The sequence below is a fragment of the Apium graveolens genome, unplaced genomic scaffold, assembly GCF_009905375.1.
Source record: "Apium graveolens cultivar Ventura unplaced genomic scaffold, ASM990537v1 ctg246, whole genome shotgun sequence".
NCBI classification, from domain to species: Eukaryota; Viridiplantae; Streptophyta; class Magnoliopsida; order Apiales; family Apiaceae; genus Apium; species Apium graveolens.
Genome location: NW_027417668.1, coordinates 33,429 through 57,128, shown reverse-complemented (window position 1 = coordinate 57,128; position 23,700 = coordinate 33,429). Strand labels below are relative to the sequence as shown.

The window sequence follows — 23,700 nt, the reverse complement described above, 5'->3', positions numbered from 1 at the left end:
TATATTTTTGTTAAACTGCCCGACACATACAATTGAGATAAACAACGAGAGTGCTAATTGAAAGGACATATTCTTTTCATCTCTCTGTTGAATTTTACTCAAATTAATACTACAATTGCAGACCACCTAGCTTTTATTTTACTCGTGAAAATAACGATTATTTTAGGATCAATTAAACAGATGAGAGAGTCACTCAAGTTTGCTGATAAACCATAATAATCAAAGAAATACACGACAAACACAGTAATAATCAAAGAAATACACGACAAACACAGTACTTCTGTTAAAAAATTTAAAAAATCTAACGGAGTGATATATAATAGTATTTCAGTGGTTTAAAGGAGTCGCCGTGGAGATTGAGTAATTACTTGATACATTTTAACGAGTTCGGTGGGTAATTTGATATAAAAACCCCTTTGATTAATCACATATTTATATCTGTAATAGCTTTGGGTGATATAACTCCAACATAAATTGGGTGTCAAAAGTCTTTATATTATTATAATAATAATAAAATCTAAAGTGCTAAGGATTGAAAATCGGTTCAATTATTTATGAAAAAATATTAGAAAAATTATATATATTTTTTGGGACGAATGCTCGGAAAATAATTAGGTAGTATTTTTTATTTTCCGTAGTTATAAATTAAGATATTGAATTGATCCATTTTGGCGTATGTATGTTCTCTCATCCCTCGCAGAAAACAAAAACCCTAATCGCCCTAGCAATGTTCTCTCATCGCTCCGTTTCTCGCTTATGTGGTCGGGTCGGGTCAGTCAACCAAGCTTCTCGGATCTTACCCACCCATTTTCATCTCAACTCTCTTTCTCAGAGTTACAGTGTTTTATCAGGTAACTTCATTTTTATGTGAAATGGTCTTTTACTCTTGTACCTGTATATAACTATATATGCATCTATTTTTATTAGAAATTGCTTTGATGGCTATCATTCTCCGAGGATATGAATTTTACTGTCATTGTTATTACGGTTGAACATTGATTACGTAATATTCGATTAAATAATAACACGGTCTTAACATATATACTCGCGAATGTAATAATTTTTTATTCGTCGCAACCCTATTCCTTTTAAAGAGGTTTAATCATAGTTAGCACAGTTATTAACTTGAATATTTTTGCGGATGTTATCTGATACATTGAAGTGGATGCGACACTAATTTATGTCTATTTGAAGTCATTGTTTGATAGTTTCTTTATTACGATTAGCTTATACATTGTATGTGTTGGTTTATCAACTAGGTTTACAACAAGGTTTAAACATATATATCAATCAATATTTAATCAGTTCCAGTTGTATATATGACGTAAAATGCTAGCTACAAATCATTGATATATCAAACTTTGTAATAACTCTTGTTTTGCCTATGTATTATTTCTTAGGTTAATTAAAAAAATGAAAGGAATTTGTTTTATCCTCATTCAATCTGCTGTCCTTTAACCGAACAAACTTCTTATGCAGAAACTGAACAATTATAAGTATATGTTTGCAATAGTGTATTAGATATTTATATGTGAGCATGCCGAATTTCCTCTGCAGAAATGTATAGCATGTGGTGTTTAAGAGTAGGTCAAAAATGTTAAACCTATTTGTTCTCTCTTCGTGTTGGTAGCAAATGAATATATGTGGTTTCACAGGTTCAAGGAATTCTAAAGATCATGCTCATATGCTGGCCAATGCATCACCCAATTACTTGGGATCCTTGGCCGCACAGTTGGGTTTTCTGAAAGTGAATGATAATGCATCTCTACCCAGTGCTTTAAATTCTAAAAGTTACATACATTCTGCTAGTCCTAAGAAGTTCGAGTTGGGGAGAGATTCAAGACCAGTGAACTCTGGGAGAGGAATTTTAAATGAAGATAGACCTAATCATTTGGATTTGGGGAGAGATTCGAGACCAGTGAACTTTGCCAGAGGAGTTACGAATGAAAATAGACCAAATCAGTTGGATTTTGGGAGAGATTCGAGACAAATGAACCTTGCCAGAGGAGTTATGAATGGAAATAGACCAAATGACTTTGGTTGGGGTAGAGATTTAAGACCAATGAACTTTAACAGAGGAGCTATGGATGAAAATAGAAGCAATGGATTCAGAGGCCCTCAGTTATCTCATCAAGAAGTTGAGAAAGATACTGCTGATATAGTGCATATAAAGCTAATTCGAAATAATGCTTTTGTTACTGTGACTGACTATAAGGGTAACAAAAAAATAGGGGCTTCCGCGGGATGTCTAAAGGATAAAGTTTCTCGTTATTCAGCTGATTCAACTGCAGAGCGTGTAGGGCGACTTGCAAAAGATATGGGATTGAAATCCTTTGTGGTTAAAGTGAATGGATTTACCTTTTTCAAGAAAAAGAAGCAAGCAATTTTAAGCTTCAGAGACGGTTTTACGGATTCCCGGAATGATCAGAATCCAATTGTCTATATTGAAGACACGACTCGAAAAGCTCACAACGGATGCAGACTTAGAAAGCGGCGTCGCAGTTGATTGTGCAGGCAATATTGCTTGTAGTTTGAGCTGCCAGAGGTTGGTATGCCTTCTGTTCTGCCACTGTTGATATTATATTCCACTAAGTTTCTATGTTAATCCTATAACTGATCATCCAACATGAACGTGCAGTTGATAAATGAGTTCAGGCGCACTGATTTAGTGTTCTTGTCGTATGGGATATAGGACCGTGCTATGTTTGTTCCTTATTGTTCTTAGCTTGTTGCTAAAATTTGAAAGAAGTGAAGTATGATGCTTTGCCTCAGTAGTAACAATTGGAATGATCAAAGAGAACTGGAAAGATTGCATACCATGTGATGCATATATAGAGCAAGGTGATGTAACTAATATTCTACATTAAAAATTAAGTAAACAAAATTGTGTTCTCCAATGTGTGTTAGTACAATTATTAACTTAAATTAACTAAACAAAACTGTAATTTCCAATATGTATTAGTACAGTTATTAACTTAAAAATAGATGAAAAACAGGAGAAACCGAGTTATGTTTCGGTTGATTAGCACAAAAAAAGAAGCAGTTATGTTTCGGTTGATATCATTGGAGAAATTGAGTATGTTTTGGTAGTTTTAGATATTAGATTATTGGCATCTTTGTTGAGAAGTCAAACCCCAGCAACCTAACAATGTGTCTGTGCCAGGCGTGGCACAGACAACTTGTGAAATCGCTAAGATCATAGCTGGTTTAAGGGAGGAGTTAATGAGAACTAAACACATAGCGCTTGATCGTTGTTTTACAAGAGATAAAATTCAATCTGAATCTATTGTGATTAAACACTTTCTTCCAACATCTCATTAGCAGATCTTCTCACTCGGTGGTCGATCTTTGTAGAACAACGTTGACATTTTAGTAAGCAAGCATGGAGCAATAGCTGTGACTGCTGCTCAGCACAATGAGGGAACATTTTGTAAGCAAGCTTTCCATTTCCAAACATTCTGAATTGTTCTTCTTGTCTGAAAGTTCCTTAACTATATGATACATCAATAAACTTTTTCTTTTTCAACTATTGAGTCAAGCCTTTGGATGACAAAGACTAATATGATCAAGGTAATAAAAAGATTCGTAGTGCTAGTTCTGCGGCCTCTGCAAGAAGTGTTCCATGGATTGGTAATGACAGGACAATACATTTTGCTGGGGGTACAGAGGTTTGGGTTCCCGGGCAAGATTTTATCGCTGAAGTCCTTTGATTGCCAATCCACCGGAATCCTGCCAAAAAAATTGTTGTAGGAGAGGGTCCAGTATTGTAAGGCCCTTCATGTATCCCAGCTGACGTGGGATTTCATCACTAAGTTGATTTTGAAATAAATTCAGGGCATTTAGATCTTGTAACATTGTAATTTGGGACGAAAGTTCAGAATTTACTCTATTCGGACTCAAATCGATGTAGATCAGCTTTGTGCAATTAGCAATTGAAGCTGGAATATAACCAGTTAAGCTGTTAGCACTAATGTTAATCCTCATCAGCATCTTCAAATTATAAATTTCGCTTGGAAGAGTCCCTGAAAAGTTGTTTACAAGCTCAGTCGCTCCAATAGCCTTTGGGATTCTCCCAGAAGTGTAATACCTGAAATATCCACGGGAAGCTCACCAGAAAAGTAGTTACTGTTGAGTTATAGAATTTCTATTGCAGGAATGCTACCATTGAAGCTATTATTCTGAATTCGTATGCGAAGTAACAACGTACTCTCCCCTAGCTCATTCGGAATGGATCCAAGGAACTAATTTTGTATTAGAATTAAAGTCAGTAATTTTCCTCCTTTACACAAATCCTTGGGTATCATTCCTGTAAGATGAATTCCAGTAACATCTATCTGCTTCAACTTGCCATTACTGCCAAGATTCAAGGTAATTTAAAACTGAAATTGTTATTCCAAATAGATAGCACTTCTAGACACCAATGAACTCCGAAACAGTTCCAAATAGATAGAGCTCAGATGGAGACTATTGCCTTGTAAAGCTATGGTCTCCAGGGCCTGAAACCTAGAGTAGGCATTGGGAATCTCTCCAGAGAAATAATTCCCACCAAGTGACAGAGATTTCAGACTATTTAAGCTTTGCCTTTGGGAGGCTGCCAGTGAAGTTGTTGTTATAAGCATCGAACACTTTTAGGTCCTTCATATTAACCACCATAGAACCATGAAAGTCACCACTAAATGCATTATATGAGACTTTAATATACTTAACCAATGTCATATTCGACATTTGTGCTGGTAATGGACCAGTGAGATTGTCAGAGAATAGAATAAGAGTTACGAGTTAATCAGGAAATCTGATTTCTGGTGGTACAGTACCAAAAAGAGGAACATATGATATGAGATATCGAGAGCAATAACTCGTGAGTTATTGTCACATACATGTAACTCCGGTAAATTTGCAGTGAGAAGATGATGATGATGAGTTGGCAAACCAGTATTGGAGTCCTGAGCTGTCAGGACCAACCATTGTAGCTTTTAGGTTCAACAAAGCTCGTAAATCTGATGATGAGTTTGCATTTTTGTTTTGGGAAAGTTGATGAATATAGATCTTCTTAATGTTTTGGTGTCCACCAGTGTGAGTGATCAGAGGGTTGGATATGTAATAGTGGAACTGACGCAGATCATTCTTCTTCATGAATTTTGGTATCAATGAAATACCATCAATCATCAAAAAGAAAGCAAACTAGTCCTATGGATTCATTGCTACATATATAAAATTAAAGATGGTTATATTGCTGTCATGTCAAACAGGGAAATTAAGTTGAAGAGCATGTCATGTCACTCAATTTTTAAGCAAAATTAATGTGGAGGGAGGGAGGAAGAAGTTCTCTCACAAATATCACTTAAACAACATAAAAAGAGAAGAAGAAAATGCAATGGTTAACTTTAGAGGTTGCCAAACATGGTCCCAGGTAAATGAACACTTGTTTTGATTTTGGAAAAGAAGATACTAGTATTCATTGGGAAGATTATACCGAGTATAAATTATGTGTTAAGTCTATTAGAAAAGATGAACCAACTGTTGATTGGCTTAAGGGCATTTGGCATTACATTCTGCACTCACTTTCCTATCTTTGTTGTTTGGCCTTGATCAAGTTTCAACTCTAGCTGAACGAAACAGATTCGCCCCAGTCATTGTTTCCTCTATATTTCTGGTGTTGAGACAACACGAACACGTGGTTCAACACCCTGTATATAGGCTAATGCTGAAATGTAAACTAATATTAGCCAAGAAACTAGAAACCAAAGATTTGGTTTTAACTGGAGTAAGACTCTGTATGTATTGTTTGTTTGTTTGTTTGATATATTGATGATTGATGGTTTCATCTTTATCATTGTGAAACGTTTCTAGGACTCAGTTGGACTATTAACAACATATAGGCCTTTGGATGGTACAACTATGAAGGATAACTACATATAGTTTTCTAACTATATATGCCATTATATATCAAGAAAATTGCAAAGGAAAAAAAATTGCAGCAGTACTAATATATATAACCAAGAGAATCAATTGTAATCCAGGTCCATGAGTTGTTGCTGTGTAGCATGAAGGTTTGGGAGTTTAATTCTTGGTCGATCAGCGGAGGCGACAACACTATAAGCTTCAACTCCTTCCGGGCAGAATACAATGTACGCCACTTTGTAGTCAGTCTCCAAATCTAAACTGTACATCCGCTGTCTAGCACCATACCCGCCAAGAAGCTTATATGATCTCTCCGATTCATCCATAGCCAGACAATAGTCTTCTATACCTAAACATCCCAAATCCAATTCTGCATAAGTAGGAGATTTATCTAAAATGATTATTCTCCCGTGACAAGAGGTCGAAGTTCAGGACTCAATGCACGCACGAGTCTGTGACTCTAAATATATGCAATCAATCAATTCCAGAAATACATGATATAAATTTGATTGGTTGTGGTGCCTGAATAGGTTCTTCTTGACCTGCATATGGATTGTTGTATCTGCCGTGATAATAACTTAATGAGCAGCATGTAGGGAAAATGAACTTACAAGCAGCAAACTCCAGCTGAGTCTGATAAATGAATTCAAGAACAGCAGAAATTTCTTTTTCAAACTCAAAAAAAGGTCCGCTCTCCAAATTCATCTTTCTCAGCTTACACACTCCCTCGCCCAACTCCATCATCGCTCCTTTATGATTCTACTAACATCCGTAAGATTAAGAACACAAATCTATCAACACGATACAAATGGATGAAGTAAAATCAATAGTAATATATTTACCTGGTTAAAGAGGTGATGGAAGCCCACGGCACACTGTAGAATTCCATGAACAAGCGTACGAGTTGGGTCCTGGGATTTGTTCCAGAGTGATTCCAGAACGTCATGACACTTGTAATAATCCCTTTCGTTAAACAGCACTACAGCTTCATCAAAGCTGCAACTTAAGGCGTCGTCATCCTCTTCGTCTTCACCATAAGAGGAGGAGTATCGATATGATGCTGTTCTGTGACTTTGTCTGCCTGGATGTTGAGACGACATAGAATATAACAAAAATCTTAATGGAGGACAACTAGTAAACGTAACACGAGATGAATAATAAGATGCAACGAGGAATGAAAGTGGAGAACTAAGCAGCCATGTTGATCTGGTTATTGACATTTTGTACTTGTGTAGAGTCAGTAGAACCTCAGAGTTTGGAAGCTCCAGCTCCAAATTCTTGGTTTTTTCCTGGTTATTTTCTGTTTGTTCATCACTTCCTTATGTGGTGGACGTTGAATTAGGAAATTTGTGTTTTAGACTTTTAGGACTATTCACTATTTCACAAGAAAAAAAATTATAGTTTTTTTTTAGTTGAGCTGCCTATTTTCCCATAAGTTAACTAAATTGTATATGTTCGAATGAGATTTTCTAAATAGTGAAAACTGGCGAAGAAATAAAATATGTCAACACACATTTATTTTTGGTACTGCTAACGTGTGTTCTCTGGTGTAGAATAGTCGTCTGCTCTTATCCAATGTGCATATACATCTCTATATAAGAAAGAAGTCATAACATGTGGTCAAGCTTTCACAGATAAATTCTTCTCGATGAAGGTAAGAAACACAGTAAGACCAACCTTGATAACAAGTTCAACATACAAGGATTGAAAAATATGCTTCTGCGGTGAGATTAAACGGGTTTAATGTTGTTGCAACTGATGGAGACACCAGAGGTTGCATTCGCCAAACAAAAACATCATCTAGAGGCTCACACCAATATCATAAGCATACATAATGTCCTGAAACCAAAACAGCCAGGCTACAACTTTGGCGCACAGGCAGAGAGTGTAGGAATATTGACTTTCACATGTTAGCATTACTATGTTATGTAGAAGAACCCAATTTACAAAAGAGCAGGTTCATATATGCTGCCAGTAGCTGTCACTCAAAGAAAGTGAGGACTAATTAATCCCGCAATTTCAAGGAAACTGACACGTTCATTCCCCTTGAAAATCTTCTTCAGCTTCTCATCGCAAATGATTATCTTCTTGTTTTCAGGATCCTGAAGGTTATTCTCCTTGATGTAAGTCCAGATGACCTTGATTGCCTGGGTTCGAGCAATCTCTGGGACACAAACGAGAGCTTGCATTTCCGAAGAGACTGGGTGTGGCTTCGTTATACCCCTCAGCACCCTCTTTTTCGTCTCCGGCCTTGGCATAGAGGCAGCAACAGCTCCGTTCAAGTTGGCATGAGAAGCCTGAGAAATAAACGAAAAGCAGGTAAGGCCAGTGAAGAGTTGAAGAGCATCTTGCTGATCATCCGACAAGAGGGGCAAAAAAACTCAAAGGCAGCCATTTCTCAAGCTTTTTGGTCTGTGAAAGTGAAGTAAAAAGAAGTGAGCTCTGTAAATGGTGAGTGTGCAATTTCAACTGATCTAGAATTGTCTAAAGTTAAAATATGAATTTATTCCCTATAAATGACAAAGGTTTCCATTACACCAGACATATATAAACATAAATGCTGCCCTTGAAAACATTTCATGAATATACGTGAACAAGTACTACCCTATCTTGTCAAATAGCGTAAACAAAGGATCTCCTTTACTCAAAATATTAGCACAAGGAAAACGGAAGGGGGTGAGGGGAAGCAGTTTAGTTGCATATGTGTTATAATTAAATCTGTAAGTCTGAATACACTGCATCTTACAAAAATTGGCCGTCTTAATTCGTTTCTAAACTGAGTGAATAATGATCTGCATTCCGGGTAAACTATTTTACTGCAAGATGCAACTCATTAAAGGTGAAAGAAGAATATAAAAGAAATGACTGCAAGCTTAATACCGACACAGTTGAGCAATTAAAAACGAACAGAACTAAACTGCAACAAATTATCACTACTCAGAATTTAACCTTTTACATTTTACCAACCACTTTCTTCAGTGTGTGCTTAACACTTGTAAAAAGAAGATCAATCACAAAAGAAAAACCGCTGCGTAGCTCCAACAACATTTAGTAGCATATACAGTCAATATACTCCCTTGTACTAAAGCATTCAGTTACCCTGTAGGGTGGATCAGAACAGCAAAAAATACATTCACAACTGTCAAAATGAAGTAAAATGAGAGGCATTAAAACCTGCGAGGTAAGTTTAGGTACAGAATTGTGCATTTCTTTGTTCAACTTGGAAGATGTTCCCTTTTTCCTCAACAAACGCTTCCTCCCAAGTTTTTTCCTACGCATCCTAATCTTTTTCGAAAACTTCATCCTCATGTTTCGTTCAAGCTTCAACTGAAGCTTGGAATCCAAAGCAAGGTCCTCCGCATCCTCATCTTCACTCTCAGACAATACGTAGGGACTCACACCATCATCATCATCAGTAGAGGCCTGGCAAACCACATAATTCCGTCTTTCGAACATAGAAAGTGCCTGAAGCCTTAGCGCACCAGAACATCTCCAGCTCAAACAAACAAGCTTTTTCCCCAACCTGGATGCTAACATACGATAAAAAAAATTCAAAAAAACATTACAAGATTACGGTACAAGTATAGTACTAACTGAAAGTTATCCGGCAACTAGTGGAGCGTAGACAACGTATTCGACATAATGCTGGAGATAAAAAAAAAAGATCGAAAACACATATGAGCAGTCACAATGACTGTTTTCAATAACTCAACTGCACCAAAGTGTATATAAAATACCTAAAAAAAGTCAATCTGTATACACAGCACAAATTAACAATCAACATTGATAAGTAGTAATATTCTAGACTACATTAATTCAATACTAGCAGAAATGTACAATAAAGGTTTACAATTAAAATGTATACATGATAATACATTCAAACAGGCTAACCTAGGCCGAAGTCACAGCTCAACAAAATTTTTTTGAATCAGTTAAAAATTATTTTAGACAGGCGAACATCAAAAATTAGTAGTAATTTTTATTTTACTCGACTATTTTGCAATCGTGGTTCCGCCTACATGATTACAAAAATGCATAACATTATTTAAAAAGTGCATAACATTTGGTTCTGCGATGTTCATTTCGAATGTGGTAGTCATTTAAGATAGGGGGCAAGTAAAAAGAGAGAGAGAGGTGTGGGTAAATGAGTTCATACTTGGGTTTGCAAAGAAGGGAGACGTGGATGAGTAAAACGACGACGGAGAGATCGAAGAAGCAGTTGTTTGGGTGAATTTGACGCTACTTTGCTCCGCACCAACACCAACAACCATACTCATTTCTCTCCGCGCGCGCGAGAGAGAGAGAGAGAGAGACGATTATTACAGCAATTCCTTCTGTCTTGTTTTCTCTTAGCTCCTTGCTCGGAGCCTCGAACACATCCGGAGTTGGCCATTTTTGAAATGTATATGATCTTCTAAAAATTCCACTTTTTTACAAAAATCCCCTATTAATTCTTCAAAAATATTTGTCTGATTTATTTTTCAAAATTTGATTAATATTTATAAATTATTTTTAAATTATATATTTCATAATAAATAAGATAAATATTATTAAAATATTTAAATATATCCATTTTTTGTTCCGATTAATCACTCCGATTAATCCCCAATTTTTCGATTAATCTCGGTACCTAAACCGATTAGTACCGCGATTACCGATTTTTCCAACCATAAATGTATAGAATATTTAGCTTTTTCTTCTCCACTTAAACTTTGATAAATGAATATTCTTTTTAACTAATATTTTTATTTATTTATTTGGATGGTAATGAAATTCTCTAAAAAATTCTGGAATTAATAAACTTTCTGGTATTAAATTACTCAGAAGAATACTCATTTGTCAAATTTTATTTATGTATTTATTGAGGTAAGAGAGAAACTCATTTGTCAAAATTTAGTGAACACTAAAAAAGAGGCAAAAAATGGTTCCATTTCCAAACAGATAGTGTCATGTTATTTGTGAAGCTGATGGACAAGATTTTTGACTTAATAAAAAGGATTAATTAAGTTTATTGATATCAGAGCATAAATAATTAGTTACAATGGGGAACAGCAGTTACAATGATTTAAGTTCTTATAATGAAGATCTAAAGAAAGAATCATCTCCTTCAATCCATGGAGCAATAGTTGATACTGTTAACAAATCAACTGAAGTAAATGAATGTGGGGAGAGTGCAACATCCATGTTTCTGTCTGCATTCTCTAGATCAAGTTTCACAGGCGCCACCTGCACGTACAGATTAACGAAATTTTAACCTCTAGATGTGTTCTTCCTCTTAGGTTTTTACGTGTTTTGGATACATAAGTAACATATAAATGACCTGATGAAAACATGTGTAATGGTTTGATTTCCTATGCAATATGAATATACTGCATGAAAGGATTTCCCAGATACCTTATTTGGTTGTGCAAAAGAATTTTCGTCCATCAAATTAGTAGATGTGAGGACGGTCTTTTTTGAAGTAGATGATGATTTTGAGTTGAGCTCCAATCCCTGAACTGATATCTTCAAATTCACTGTGCTGCTTCCAAAGTTCACAATCTGAAAAAGAATATAGTGGAGTTGATAGTAAGGCATTAAAAGCAGGTGTAAAATCAAATCAGCTCCAGATTCTTAGATCGTGACATTAACGAAGACTGACACAACTTACTGGCTAATCTAGCAAAAACAATAATAACATACTGCCTAGGACTAAAATTTATTGCTCTGCCATGATATTAATGACAAATGAAAAATTTGGTAGATTGGGTCTAATCTCATAAGCTTTTACTTGGTGGAAGATTCGAAGAAGGGTACTGACATGATGTATTATACAAATACCTTTAATCTCAAGTAGTATTTGTCATCCTCCATGTTTTTCCAAATAATTGCAGAAGCGATAAGTGAAGCTGGTGAATCAGCTTGAAGTGTTGAATTTAGAAGGGTTGCACCATTTGAATCTTTAAAAAAGTGTTGCATCCAGTAACTAGGAGTTCCATATGCTTGTGCTGAATTAAAGACAATTGCATCCGGATTCCACCTTCACAAAACACTTTTGTTAGGAATAGGATGACCACAAAACTTAGTATATGACATGACATTGCAGAGCAAGAAGAAAAACATACCTCCTATCATTGACATTAACGAACAGGGGAGCATAGCTTGCCATTTCAACAATATCACTGCAAAGGGAAACCCAGTACCTTAATACTCGATAATAATTAGAATATTATGATTCAAGAAGATAAAACATGCTGCAAGTGCAAGGGTAGAAAACTGAAGATTCCAAGTATCAGGAAAAATGATTATATTAATTTAAACAAATTAAGCTCAATTGTTTATTTTAATTTAAACAAATTAAGCTCAATACTGTTAACAGTAACACTCCTTTGGATGTTCTGTGTAAACACGGTATGTAAAGTAGAATGACTAGTTGGCTTAGCTGTGAAGAAAGAATTCGGGATCAGAAATCCACTCATGGTACAGGATACGGTAGGGTAGGCACCTTTGAATTTCTTTATACTGAAGGGCAATTTGCTTGAAAACTCATGCTCTGGTAGTTTGCTCTTGTATGAGATATGGACCAAATTGGTTGAGTTCATTTTATGTGTGGATTTTTTCTGGCAAATTAGTTTCATTAACAGCTCATTTTTTCGGGACGCTAAAATTTTAGGTGATATTAGCATCTTAAATTAATTATATATCCCAAGTTTCGGAAAGTACACAGTTAAACGAAAAATGAATACAGTGCTGCCATTTTCTTAAGCTCACCTCTTATAATTTTGTTTTATTTTTGCAATAGAAATATTAGGGAGGGTAGTATGTTATGGGAATTATAAGCATACATAATTGCAAGAAGAAAGCACAGAAAAAGTTGGGAATCAAAAAACCTGTTCTTCTCAATCCCAATAAGGAATCCAGCTTCTGCCAGTGATGCCAACAGACTTCCTTGTCCTGCATCTTTTCCGGTCACAGCATACTCACTCACGAACGCCTGCAGTCATTCAATGGCAAAGATACTTCAGATGCAACATTTTCTTACAGAAAATTTAGAGAACAAGCAATAGGATCACAAAATTGCAAATTGTACACATGCATATATGGAAGGCAGTATTACCTTAGGGCCACTACGTGATGAACGATCAAAAGCATTAGCCCGTGAAAACACATTGTTTGCATCACTATAAATCTGATCACAGGATTTAACAGGGACATATTATAATCAAATACATACAACCAGTGGGCCAATATACCAATGATCGATATAATGGTACCTTAAATGTAGCAAACATAGGAAACTAATATTAGGAGAGAATCTCACATGATAATCATACATATCAGCTGGGTGATCCAATTTTCTAGAAGATCCGTCACAGTTGGAGATCATTTTAATGTCGGGATAAGAGAGTTTAATGGCATTGTAGAACTTGAGATAATTTCCTGACAAAAAGATAAAGAAAGCCCTCAATCACACATAAATGTTTAGCATTCCAAACATTTGTAAAATCAAATTTTCTGACAAATAAATTGGTAAAGTTTCTAGCTTTTACTACAAGGATAAGATGTTGTATCCCATTCAATATTATATCAAAATTAAATTTAACCTTACACAATATTTCAAAATTAAAATGAACTTTGACTTGAGTTAAAAAACTGCAACATAGAAAACGAAAACCATCATACCGCGGTAGTACTTCTTCCCGCAGTCCTCGTTTCCAATAGCAACATATCTCAAGTCAAAAGGTTCTGGATGTCCCATTGCAGCTCGGACAGAACCCCAAGTTGAATTTGCATCACCTTTAGCAAACTCAAGACCGTCGAGTATTTCCTAAAAAAAAATTGTCATTACTACCACGAGTACTAATCAAAGTTTGCAAGATTCTGAGTAGCTTCGGTAGTTCTAACTTGGAATTACTAATACCATAAAGTTTTTTTCTTTCTTTTCTGTATATTTTGTCAAAAGTAGTACATAACATATTCAAACATGATACAAGATAGTTTAATCATACCACCCTATTTTAAGAATAGAATAGGAAATAACAAAAGAAAATAAGAGTCCAATAATTTAAAAATGTAACTGAGTCTGTAAGAACTTGCAAGTCAACATGCTTTCTGATCTGACTTATTTATTTATTAGAGTATAAATCATATACTTCAAGTATAGGATGGATTAGGCAGGGGACTTACTTGAATAAAAGGTAAAATGTTAGATGTATCGACTTCATCCTGATGGCTAATTCCTGTGGATTGATAAAAGCAAAGTAAATACGGGAGAAATACAGTCACATTTTGAAAATCGAAGATATACTTTTCTAGTAGTGAAAGAAAATGCAAACTACCGTTGTTAAATACCCATATCGGTACAGCACCCAAGTCTTCAGCCAGCTGCAAAACATATATAATTTGGAGATTGACACTAAGCGAATGCATATACATTCTTCAACCAAATACAATTAGGCTTTCACCAAAAAGTAAGTAGATGACAGAACCTGAAAAAACTCAAAGTGTCCAAGTCCATCATCAGTCCAATAGTTCCAAACATCACCAAAGTGTCCAGGCCTCTCTTCCCATGGACCTACAGTTTCTTTCCAGCGAAAAGCATTTCTTAACCATTCACCTTCCACGAAACAACCACCTACAGGAATGCAAGTTGAGATTATAAACCATTGGGGTATACACAGAGGCTCGAATTACATTCTGCAGGCATCTGTAACTGTTTCCTCTTTCCCGCCCTCACCATAAATGAATAATGAACTCAAAGAAATGAAAAGGGAAATGGACCTGGATAAGGAAAGCCAAACCACAAATGAAAAGGCAGGTTATTTTCTATTTATAATCACCTGGAAATCTGATAAATCCTGGTTTCATGTCTGCTACCATTTTGAAAAGATCATTTCGAAAACCATGTCCCTGTACCAAATGAAGGTTGTCAAAGAATTATCTCATAAAAATGGTGCATATTTCTAAACTGCAAAGGACATTCCTAGCCCATACTTCCACAGTCTGTTAACTTGAAAAACTACATGATTACCCAACAATATATATTGTATGATTATGGAAGGGGTTCTAGTGTAATATAACTTTCTGTAACCACTACTTTAGGAAATGGCTTATCATATAATCGGATACCTTGTATGTGTCCAGTGGCATTAATGACACTTGATCAAACCATATAACTCCTTTCTGGCTGGCTGTCAACTGCAATCTTGAATTATGATTGGTTTCTTTTGCTTCTAATAAAACCTCCACTTTTGTCCAACTTGAAACATCAGAAGCTCTGCAAAAAATAGCAACTTAGATGTAAGCCAGAGTTCATCACATCCCTAGATATGCAAAACTGTATGAAGTGATTAATGTACGCACAAAATGTTAGCTGAAGCCAGTGTCTGTGATCCAGTTGAGTCGGTCAGAGATGCAGATATGTTAACTGACGTTAAGGATCGAACATGCAGAGCCAGCTTATATTTCTTCCCTTGTTCAATATTCTGCAAAACAGTTGGGTCACAGAAAGGAAAGATTTAGTTAGTTCACATTGATAAACTGCGGGAGCCTTGAAAAACTCATCACAAAGAATCAAAGATCAGTCCTTGCTAGATGTAGTACGACAAATACTTGGAATCACTTAAGGACGTTATTTAAATATACCCAAAATAAGATGACTCTCATCATATAACAATTGGCAACAAAACCAATCTACAAAACGCTCAAATGCAATAAGGAGAGAATCTTGGTGGACTTTACCTTCACTATCTCAAATAGTTAATACCTAAAACTTTTGGTAGGGTAGTAAGATATGGTTCATCCCATTTCAGAGACACGAATCACTCAAGATACCCCATCTATGTATGCTGTTGAATTATATTGACGTGTTCTTTATAATATTAAACTACTGTTACAACTTACAAGTCATCTTATAATAAGATTAAGAAATTACCATCCCCCAAAATCCAGGATTATATATACCAACTCCTCCAGTAGGACAGATCTGAGGACTTTGGCTGTCACATAGTACCTCCATTTGAAGTGCAATTTTATTACGATCAAAACATGAGGAGCGGTCTGTTGATAAAACTATAGATGAATCATCCCCAATTTTAGACCAGGGATCAATATTTGAGGGAATGTTCTGGCCCCCAGCTTCGAAACCTGTGATCCAGATTCTATTAGTAATTTCCAATTATAGAACAATTAAAATATATACATACAAAATGCTGGAAGTATATTTCTCAAGTCCGAACCAAATTGTCTTCACAATATACCTTACACTACTAAAAAAAAATTCAGAACATTAATGGGAAACTGAGGCAGAGCTGCATGTTATTTGATAATACTAGAGCATAGAACAAAAGAAATGTGCACCTAGTTATATGGGATATATGTAATGTTTTATGCCTGCTAGGATGTTTCTGGAAATAGGATTGACTACAATAAGCTCTGATCATCAATGTTAGGATTCGTCAATATGATAATTTACAAGAAAATGCATGACAGAGAAGCAACTGAGTTTTTTATCAACATTATTTAGTTTAACAAAAACTGATCAGACTATATACATGGTACTGGAGAATTACCACCTGATTCAAGGACTATGTGTGTGTGTGTGTGTGTGTTATCAAGTATAAAGACCATCAAGCAAATAAAATTAATCAAATAATGTAATGCTTCTATAAGCAGGATCATTCTCGAACGAATTAGTAACCAGACACAAAAGTTATGACATGCCAGTGCCTTTGAATGATTTGAATTTAGTCAAGAAAATTTGGCGATACCTCTATTGCTTACAAGTTCTGCCCACAGGCCACCAGCCCCAGCATGATTGATCTCCTGCAATAAAAAACCAGGAGAATGTCATTTTCATAATCAACACTGTGCAAGGCCAACATGTGAAAACATACATGCCTAGAAACTTATGAATTCTGTTAGCACTAGCAATATATAAGAGGGTATTATTATTATGCAAAAAAAGCCTACTACACTAAGATATGTACACTACTATTTTGTTAAATAACCAACCCTCCCAAAACCTTAAGGTGTTCTTGATAAAAAAATATAAATTCAACACTTTTGATAAACCATTTATTGGATACGATGTCACTGTAATAATTTTAAATACATTTGGGTGGGTACCTATCTAGTATCTCGTCTACAATCACGCTTTCTAACAGAGGTCTAACTAAGTCCGATATGGATGGAACAACAAGCATATGTTGGCAAATATATAAGGACGTTTGATCAATGGTGCCCAGGAATATGATAAACCATACAGGCATCTTAGTATTTCAGGAATAACTGTGTGAGAGTTCATATTCCAGAGACCAAGTCACAACCAGTGATATAATTTGAATTGATACATTCGGAGACTTATAAAAACAATAGAATGAAATGCAGAAGATAGGAGAAGTTGTTAATGTGAGTTAAAAAAATACCTCAAAGAATATACCATAGAGATTTTGTGGTATCTGTCTAGCAGAAACCTTGGAAGCATTTACAAATAATTGTGCAGACAGGTTTGTCTCTACACCAATCCCACAACATTGATTCAAAGTACACAATCCAATGAGAGTGCCAAGCAGGAGAGCGTAAAAGGTACAGCCACTGGAACCCATTTCTTCCTCCTCAGAGCATTCAGAGGTAACACAGACTTATATAGGCAAAAAGAATCAAGGTAACTTCATCAGTTGCACCTTGATCAACTATCGAAAAAGTAGTAAAGCAAAAACAGAAAAAAAACACCTAAATCACCAGAATTATGGACACAATAATATGGTTTTACCAAGTTGCAACAATCAAGTTTGATGCCAAAAACAATAAGTTGCAAGAGGCTAATAAGTTTATAGATACAATGCCATTTGTAGTGTGTGAGTGGGGATCTATGTAATACAATCATAGTAGAATGATTTACTTGACAATGCTGACAAGGGCAGGGAGAAGAGGAAGAAGTTTCTAGTCACAAACTCAATGCAAATGATGAAACTTGAAGGGGTTTGTTCAGTTGTTTTTCAAAATTATATCTTTCTAATCAACTCGCAGGACCCGTTAATAATTTACCGGTTTTCCTAAAACTTTAAAGCTGTCAAAAAATGCAACAAAAATAGTACTCACTCGTCCAAAAACAATAAGTATAGTATATTTTTGTAGTTTATGATTAAAAACAAGTGTGATTTAATTTTTGAAATATAATCTAAGAAATTGCTGCAGTACCGTAAATGAATTCCAAAGTGGTTCCCAAATAAAATTTACAATAATCTCACCCATTAAAATAGTTAAAAAATAACACGTGTTATTTAAAAATGAATGTTGGTAATATGGGACCCCTAGCACTAGTGATCATCGAAACCAAACACAACTCCCAAGTTACACACAAGGGAAAAAGAAAAATTCGAAATATGCAAATAAAACCTAGAATCTGGAAAGGGGCAGAGTAGCAAATAAATGATCAAAGTAAGGTATAACAAAATAACTTACAGATGACAAAAAAAAAAAAAAAACAAGTAATCATGTGAAGAAGAAATTACCTCAGAAATGAAGGAGCCAAAAATCTAAAAATAGTGTGTGTGTGTGTGAGATGAAAAGATAGAGGGAGATGAGAAGAGAAGTATGGTCTAAAAGTGAAGAATTATGGGAGCTGGGGGGATAAGCATATATATACAGGGGGGTGATGTATTGGAGTGATGGAGGTTTTAATGAGGAGTCGTCTATCACTCTATCTATATTTCTTTTGTTGTTGTTTGTAGTTGTTGATGTCTGTGTTTCATTTTTTATATATATAAATAAATAAATGTCTTTGCTTTCACGTATGCTGCTGATTGAGTTGCCACTGCACTTGCATTAGCATAGAGGGGTTTTAGGAACTACTACTACTCTCTTCAACACTTCGCTTTCTTTCTTTCTTTCTTTCTTTTGAATGTGTCAACATGTATGTATGTAATGTATTATGTATGTATGTATACCCCACTTCCCTCATTTTCTCTTATTTCTTAACATTCTCATCTTTATCCTATTCCACGTCTGCACTCTGCATTATTGGTTTTTATATAATCACTCCGGACAAAATTTCGGAAAAAGAGATTATGAGAAATTTTTACGGAAATAATTTATGGGAAAAATTCCCTGATAAAAAAAAATTGCTTTCCAAAAAACATGTAGCTACAAATTTCCTCAAAGTGAAAGTTATCGATGTTATTTTAAACCGTATAGTTTATACCTTTTTTTAAGTTACACGGATATGATTATCACATATTTCCTTTTTTTAAATTACTATGTTGTTTTGAAATTAATCCAAACCACTTATGAGTGTTAGTTAGTTTTTATTTGTTGATTTGGTTTGGTTATTTTAGATATATATGGTTTTCCGTCAATATTCCTAGGTCTAATCCGTATAGTTTGGTAACACTTATATTTGACAAGACATCTTACAAATTATTCAAAATAAGTGCAGTTTTTTTTTTTTTTGCTAAATAAAATAAGCGCACTTTTAAAAAAGAGAAATTAAAAACGGAAGAATGAAGTGACATTTATGTTCATATTAATTTTCAACAATAATTAATTAACTAGCATAATAGCGCACGGGCTATTTTTAAGCAATATCGTAATTTCACGTATAAAATTTTAAAAATTTGTGAGGACAATAACCATTCTGAAATTTTATAATATTGATTAGTATTTTGGGAGAATTATAAGCTAAAGTTTGAATAATTTCGACTACATTTGAAGCAAAAATAATCGTGTTCTCACGAATTGAATTTTTGTAATTCAAATAGAGAGTGATTGTCAGTTTTTTCTGTGACTTTTTCAATTTTTTAGAAAAATGATCAAATTTTGAATTTTGAATAATTCTGATTTTAAGTTCAAAATAAAACTAAATATATTGGTCTAAATAAAAAAAATGAATAAATTTATGAATTATGCGTACATCTAACACTATTTCTTTTATCCTGTAATTATTGACTTATTTGATTTTTTGCTGTTAATTTGGTCAAATGACTAAAATATAACAATTTAATTTTTTTAATTATATTATGTTTACGTTTTGGCAATATAGTTTTTATTGAATAAATACGTATTATAAATTTTATTTGTTTATTTTTTTATTAGTGTGAACTTAATTATTAGATATTATTAATTAATTCTTACATATAATATCATAGATTTTAACAGGACGATTATTTGAAAATATATTATATTATTTACTAAATATATGTTATATCTTAATTTATTTATATTTTTCGTATAATGATTATCTTTATATGTTAGATATTGATCAAAATTATTATCCAACTTGTAACTTTAATTATTTATAAATATTTAGTTAACTAAATCAATATATATATATAAATGGAAAAATATGACTAAAAAAGTTATTTCGTGAATTGTAACATGAATATGAAATTTTACCTTTTAGCGAAACATATTAAGTGTTTGATTAAAAATATAAAAGACACAGTGATATATTAGTATTATAGTATTAGAATAAAAGATCTTATTAATTTTATAGTCATGTTGACTCTTATATATATTTGAGATTTTATTTATTAAAAAATATAATAACTAAATAATTAAAATTATTAGATTTCAAGCAAAGTATTTTTAATTATTCCGAGACTAATTATTTATTACTAGTATTAGTTGCATAGTTGGAGTGACTTGCAACCCAACATATAAGTAGTGTGTGTGGATTAATAAATCATCGCAGAAGCAAAGATTACATCACTTTTCATTTAAGTTGCTTCCAAGCAATTCAAATCCTTGTTTCCAAGAAAATTTACCCCCAACAACGCCACATGTTTTTGTGCACTGATGGTGAATCCTAGACAGGTATAAATAAGGGGTATAATGGGCGTATCGCACAAAAATTTGTTCAATATAGCAAATTATCAAATTCACTTTTCTTATATTTTCAAAAACCTATATATTTTTCCGTCTTTGAATTTGATTGTGCGAGAAATCAGGACCGAGAGAGAAATATATACACTGTCATAAAAATTATATGCATTTTAATTAGAAAAATATCTTTTTATGCTCTCTTTATTTATTTGATAAAAATCTTTAAGATGATATGGAAAGATAAATATGAATTTTGGCTAAAAATCTTTTCAGTTACTTTTCTTCACTATTCAAATAATCCATTTTTTTGGTTTCCAAAATTGGTTATCATTATATAAAATTAAACTACTATAATGATCAACATGATTGAAAAGTGTAAGATGTTATTTTTTAGAGGTTGATCTTATTTTTGACTAATACATTTATATGTTTTATAATTGATTATGTGTTCTATTAAATTTCGGTTAAGAACTGAGAATGTAAAGAAATAAGAGTTATATTCATTTTGCATCCCTTCGGTTTCAGCTTAATGCAAATTTGGTTAAAAACTTTAATTATATGCAATATGCATTCCTTAGATTTCTATATTCTTACAATAACCACCCCTTAACCAATTTTCTATCATTTTGACTGTTAATTTTCAGTTAATTAGGGGTAAAACGGAGATAACACATATAAAATATTTAAATAAAGCATTAATAAATTTAAAATATTGGAAAAAATAGTAAAAAAATATAAAGATTTTTTTAAAAAAATTGAATGAGGTGTTAAATCGATTTTAGCCTTTTTTAAAAATAATAATAAAATTTTTTTAGTTTTTCTATTTAATTATTTCATCTTTAAAATATTCAAGTTAAATAATATTTTTTGATATATTTAATATTTTTTGATATATTTATAATTATTACGCACATTAAAAAAATTATATAGATACTCGCACTATAAAAAAATTAACTATATTTTTTACATATTATTTTGTAGTTTTTTTGAATTTTTAATATAATTTTCAAATATTCTATACTTAATATCTCCATTTTACCCCTAGTCAACCGTTATTTAACGGTCAAAATTAACAAAAATCGGCCGAAGGGTGGTCATTATAAGGGTATTAAATCTAAGGGATGCATATTGAATATAATTAAAGTTCTTGACTCAATCCGCCATTATACTGAAACCAAAGGGATGCAAAAGTGAAATTAACTCATGAAATGATAGTGGATAAGTTTCTAATCACTTCAACTATTATTAACAAGGCGTCAAATGTCAAAACTAATATTATTAGAAAATATATTTTATCATTTTTTAAATATATTTTTCAATTTATAAAATAATGCATAAATTTATGTTAATTATCGATCAAAATTTAGTCAACTTGACTATATAATAGTCAAAAAAGAACACATAATATAAGATGGAGGGAATAATATTGTCGTTTATCAAAAAACGTAAAAGGTCAGTCCATAAATTTATTATTAAGTATATTAACATGGGTGTGATTTAAAATTAAAGACTATATTAAATGATCATAAATGTTTCGATATTATATGTGATTATTTTTTATTACATCAAATAACAAAACAGATAAAATATTTTAATCTCGTAGAACAGGTATGAATAATTTGCATATGGAATTTATGACTTATCCCCGAAATAAATGGAAAATATATTCTCCGTTGGGTTGGGCTTCGCGTGCCATCTCGAAGTGTGAGTTACGATATTAGTAGCGACGGTAGAGCAAATTTTCGTTAAGTTCGGTTTTTAGGTAAAATCAGCCTAAAATCAAAAGATTTTGGTTATTAAATTTATAAATCGCAATGGACCCATCAAATATGTTTTGATTTTAAAATACCGGTTCAATTATTATCGATTCGATTTTGATTATAAAACCGTAACAAATAAAAGTGAAAAATTTATTATTATTTTTATAGATATACATAAGTCAAAAACAATTTTACTATTCAAGTTTACAAAGATGAAATTTATAAGCACGCAGTTAGCAAAGACAAATTGTAACAAAATTATGGTTGATGTGTGTTAACAGAGAGGACACTGGAAGTTCTGTAAAAAAGGTGGAGAAGTGGATCTTAATACAAAAACATAAGAATACGGGTGTCTCTTTCTGTTCGATTAGCTTGACCTATAATCGTTTTCAATCGTATTCGAGAACCTTTAATCGATCTCTTGTACTTTTCATCCATCCACGCATAATATACCGAGTTCATGGCGTCTTCGGTCTCTAAATGTCCTAAGTCTCTTCTAAAATTTAAAATTAAAGAGAAAATCTCGACAATTGCATTCAGCTCACCACTTAATCACTATTTAAAATTTTACTGAAGTGCTTTTCTCTGACGTTCTGTCACATATAACGTTCCTTCCTTTCTTCACGCCACATTACCTGAAAGTCATCTTCTATCTTTATGTCTCGTATCATATTCTCAGAGTAACCTAAATTTCCCGAATTGCCACGATTTGACCAACCTCTTTCAGAACAGAACTCTTGATACTAATACACATTTTGTTGTCATATCAAATTAGATATTAGTACGAACTTTGATGCTCACAACATCCCATGCTGTAGTCAACATCAATCATCTATACTAATACCACATTTGATATTTAACAACAAAGTAAGTATCTGTAAGGCATATGTCATAGCCTATTTGTTTATTCGAGGATTTAACTCAACTCAAATAAGAATGTAACAAGTAAATAGTGGATCTACCGTCGAAGAGATCTGATAAAGTAACATCTGTCAAAGGATTCAGAAACAAGGTTCATCTATAGACTTGAGAAATTAATTCACTGGAAGAAGTTCAAGAAATTGTTCAAGCCTCAGTGATATAAATCAAGATTGTGGATTTAATCAAGTGACAGAGATCTCGTCAGGGTATCAATTAATTACAAGGATTTAGTCTGAAGAAAATCAAGAGTATTAAGGTCAAGGCTTGAAGAAACGTCACGGAAGTTAGTCACTCATGAACCAGACAGTACATCGAG

The 23,700-nt window shown here is 33.4% G+C and overlaps 4 protein-coding genes and 1 long non-coding RNA gene across 14 annotated transcripts; 2 read left to right on the top strand and 3 right to left on the bottom strand.

Annotated features, from left to right (window-relative positions):
* The first annotated feature begins 548 nt into the window (after positions 1-548).
* LOC141700502 (uncharacterized) lies at positions 549-4,364 on the top strand. Of its 9 annotated transcripts, none has more exons than XR_012566382.1 (4): positions 550-851; positions 1,656-2,549; positions 2,639-2,841; positions 3,325-4,364. XR_012566382.1 is itself a non-coding variant. In XM_074504247.1 (3 exons), the coding sequence occupies exons 1-2, from the start codon at positions 680-682 to the stop codon at positions 2,504-2,506; spliced, it is 1,023 nt and encodes a 340-aa protein (XP_074360348.1). In that variant the 5' UTR covers positions 549-679; the 3' UTR covers positions 2,507-2,549; positions 3,355-4,360. The 9 variants fall into 9 exon arrangements, 5 of the variants coding, with proteins under 5 accessions (XP_074360348.1, XP_074360346.1, XP_074360345.1 ...); XR_012566381.1 differs by having other exon boundaries at positions 1,656-2,545; positions 3,325-4,362; XR_012566384.1 differs by lacking the exon at positions 2,639-2,841 and having other exon boundaries at positions 1,656-2,545; positions 3,355-3,430; positions 3,571-4,359.
* A 1,396-nt stretch (positions 4,365-5,760) lies between these two features.
* On the bottom strand, positions 5,761-7,298 carry LOC141700499 (uncharacterized). Its single transcript, XM_074504241.1, has 3 exons — positions 6,744-7,298; positions 6,513-6,660; positions 5,761-6,250 (listed from the first exon to the last, which is right to left on the bottom strand). Exons 1-3 carry the CDS (start codon positions 7,119-7,121, stop codon positions 6,006-6,008), a joined length of 771 nt encoding a protein of 256 aa, XP_074360342.1. The 5' UTR covers positions 7,122-7,298; the 3' UTR covers positions 5,761-6,005.
* A 458-nt stretch (positions 7,299-7,756) lies between these two features.
* LOC141700500 (uncharacterized) lies at positions 7,757-8,436 on the top strand. The gene is made up of 2 exons (XR_012566380.1): positions 7,757-7,895; positions 8,000-8,436. It is a non-coding gene; the product is annotated as an uncharacterized LOC141700500 (long non-coding RNA).
* LOC141700498 (uncharacterized) lies at positions 7,887-10,293 on the bottom strand. Its single transcript, XM_074504240.1, has 3 exons — positions 10,058-10,293; positions 9,076-9,431; positions 7,887-8,198 (listed from the first exon to the last, which is right to left on the bottom strand). Exons 1-3 carry the CDS (start codon positions 10,176-10,178, stop codon positions 7,887-7,889), a joined length of 789 nt encoding a protein of 262 aa, XP_074360341.1. The 5' UTR covers positions 10,179-10,293.
* Positions 10,294-10,812: 519 nt separating this feature from the next.
* On the bottom strand, positions 10,813-18,755 carry LOC141700497 (alpha-L-arabinofuranosidase 1-like). Of its 2 annotated transcripts, none has more exons than XM_074504239.1 (18): positions 18,396-18,755; positions 17,307-17,573; positions 16,650-16,704; positions 15,815-16,026; positions 15,244-15,365; positions 15,010-15,157; positions 14,721-14,790; positions 14,370-14,515; positions 14,220-14,265; positions 14,068-14,120; positions 13,564-13,708; positions 13,202-13,320; positions 12,998-13,069; positions 12,771-12,874; positions 12,006-12,062; positions 11,722-11,920; positions 11,296-11,442; positions 10,813-11,127 (listed from the first exon to the last, which is right to left on the bottom strand). In XM_074504239.1, the coding sequence occupies exons 2-18, from the start codon at positions 17,484-17,486 to the stop codon at positions 10,975-10,977; spliced, it is 2,028 nt and encodes a 675-aa protein (XP_074360340.1). In that variant the 5' UTR covers positions 17,487-17,573; positions 18,396-18,755; the 3' UTR covers positions 10,813-10,974. The 2 variants fall into 2 exon arrangements, with proteins under 2 accessions (XP_074360340.1, XP_074360339.1); XM_074504238.1 differs by having other exon boundaries at positions 17,307-17,521.
* Between the last annotated feature and the right edge of the window lie 4,945 nt (positions 18,756-23,700).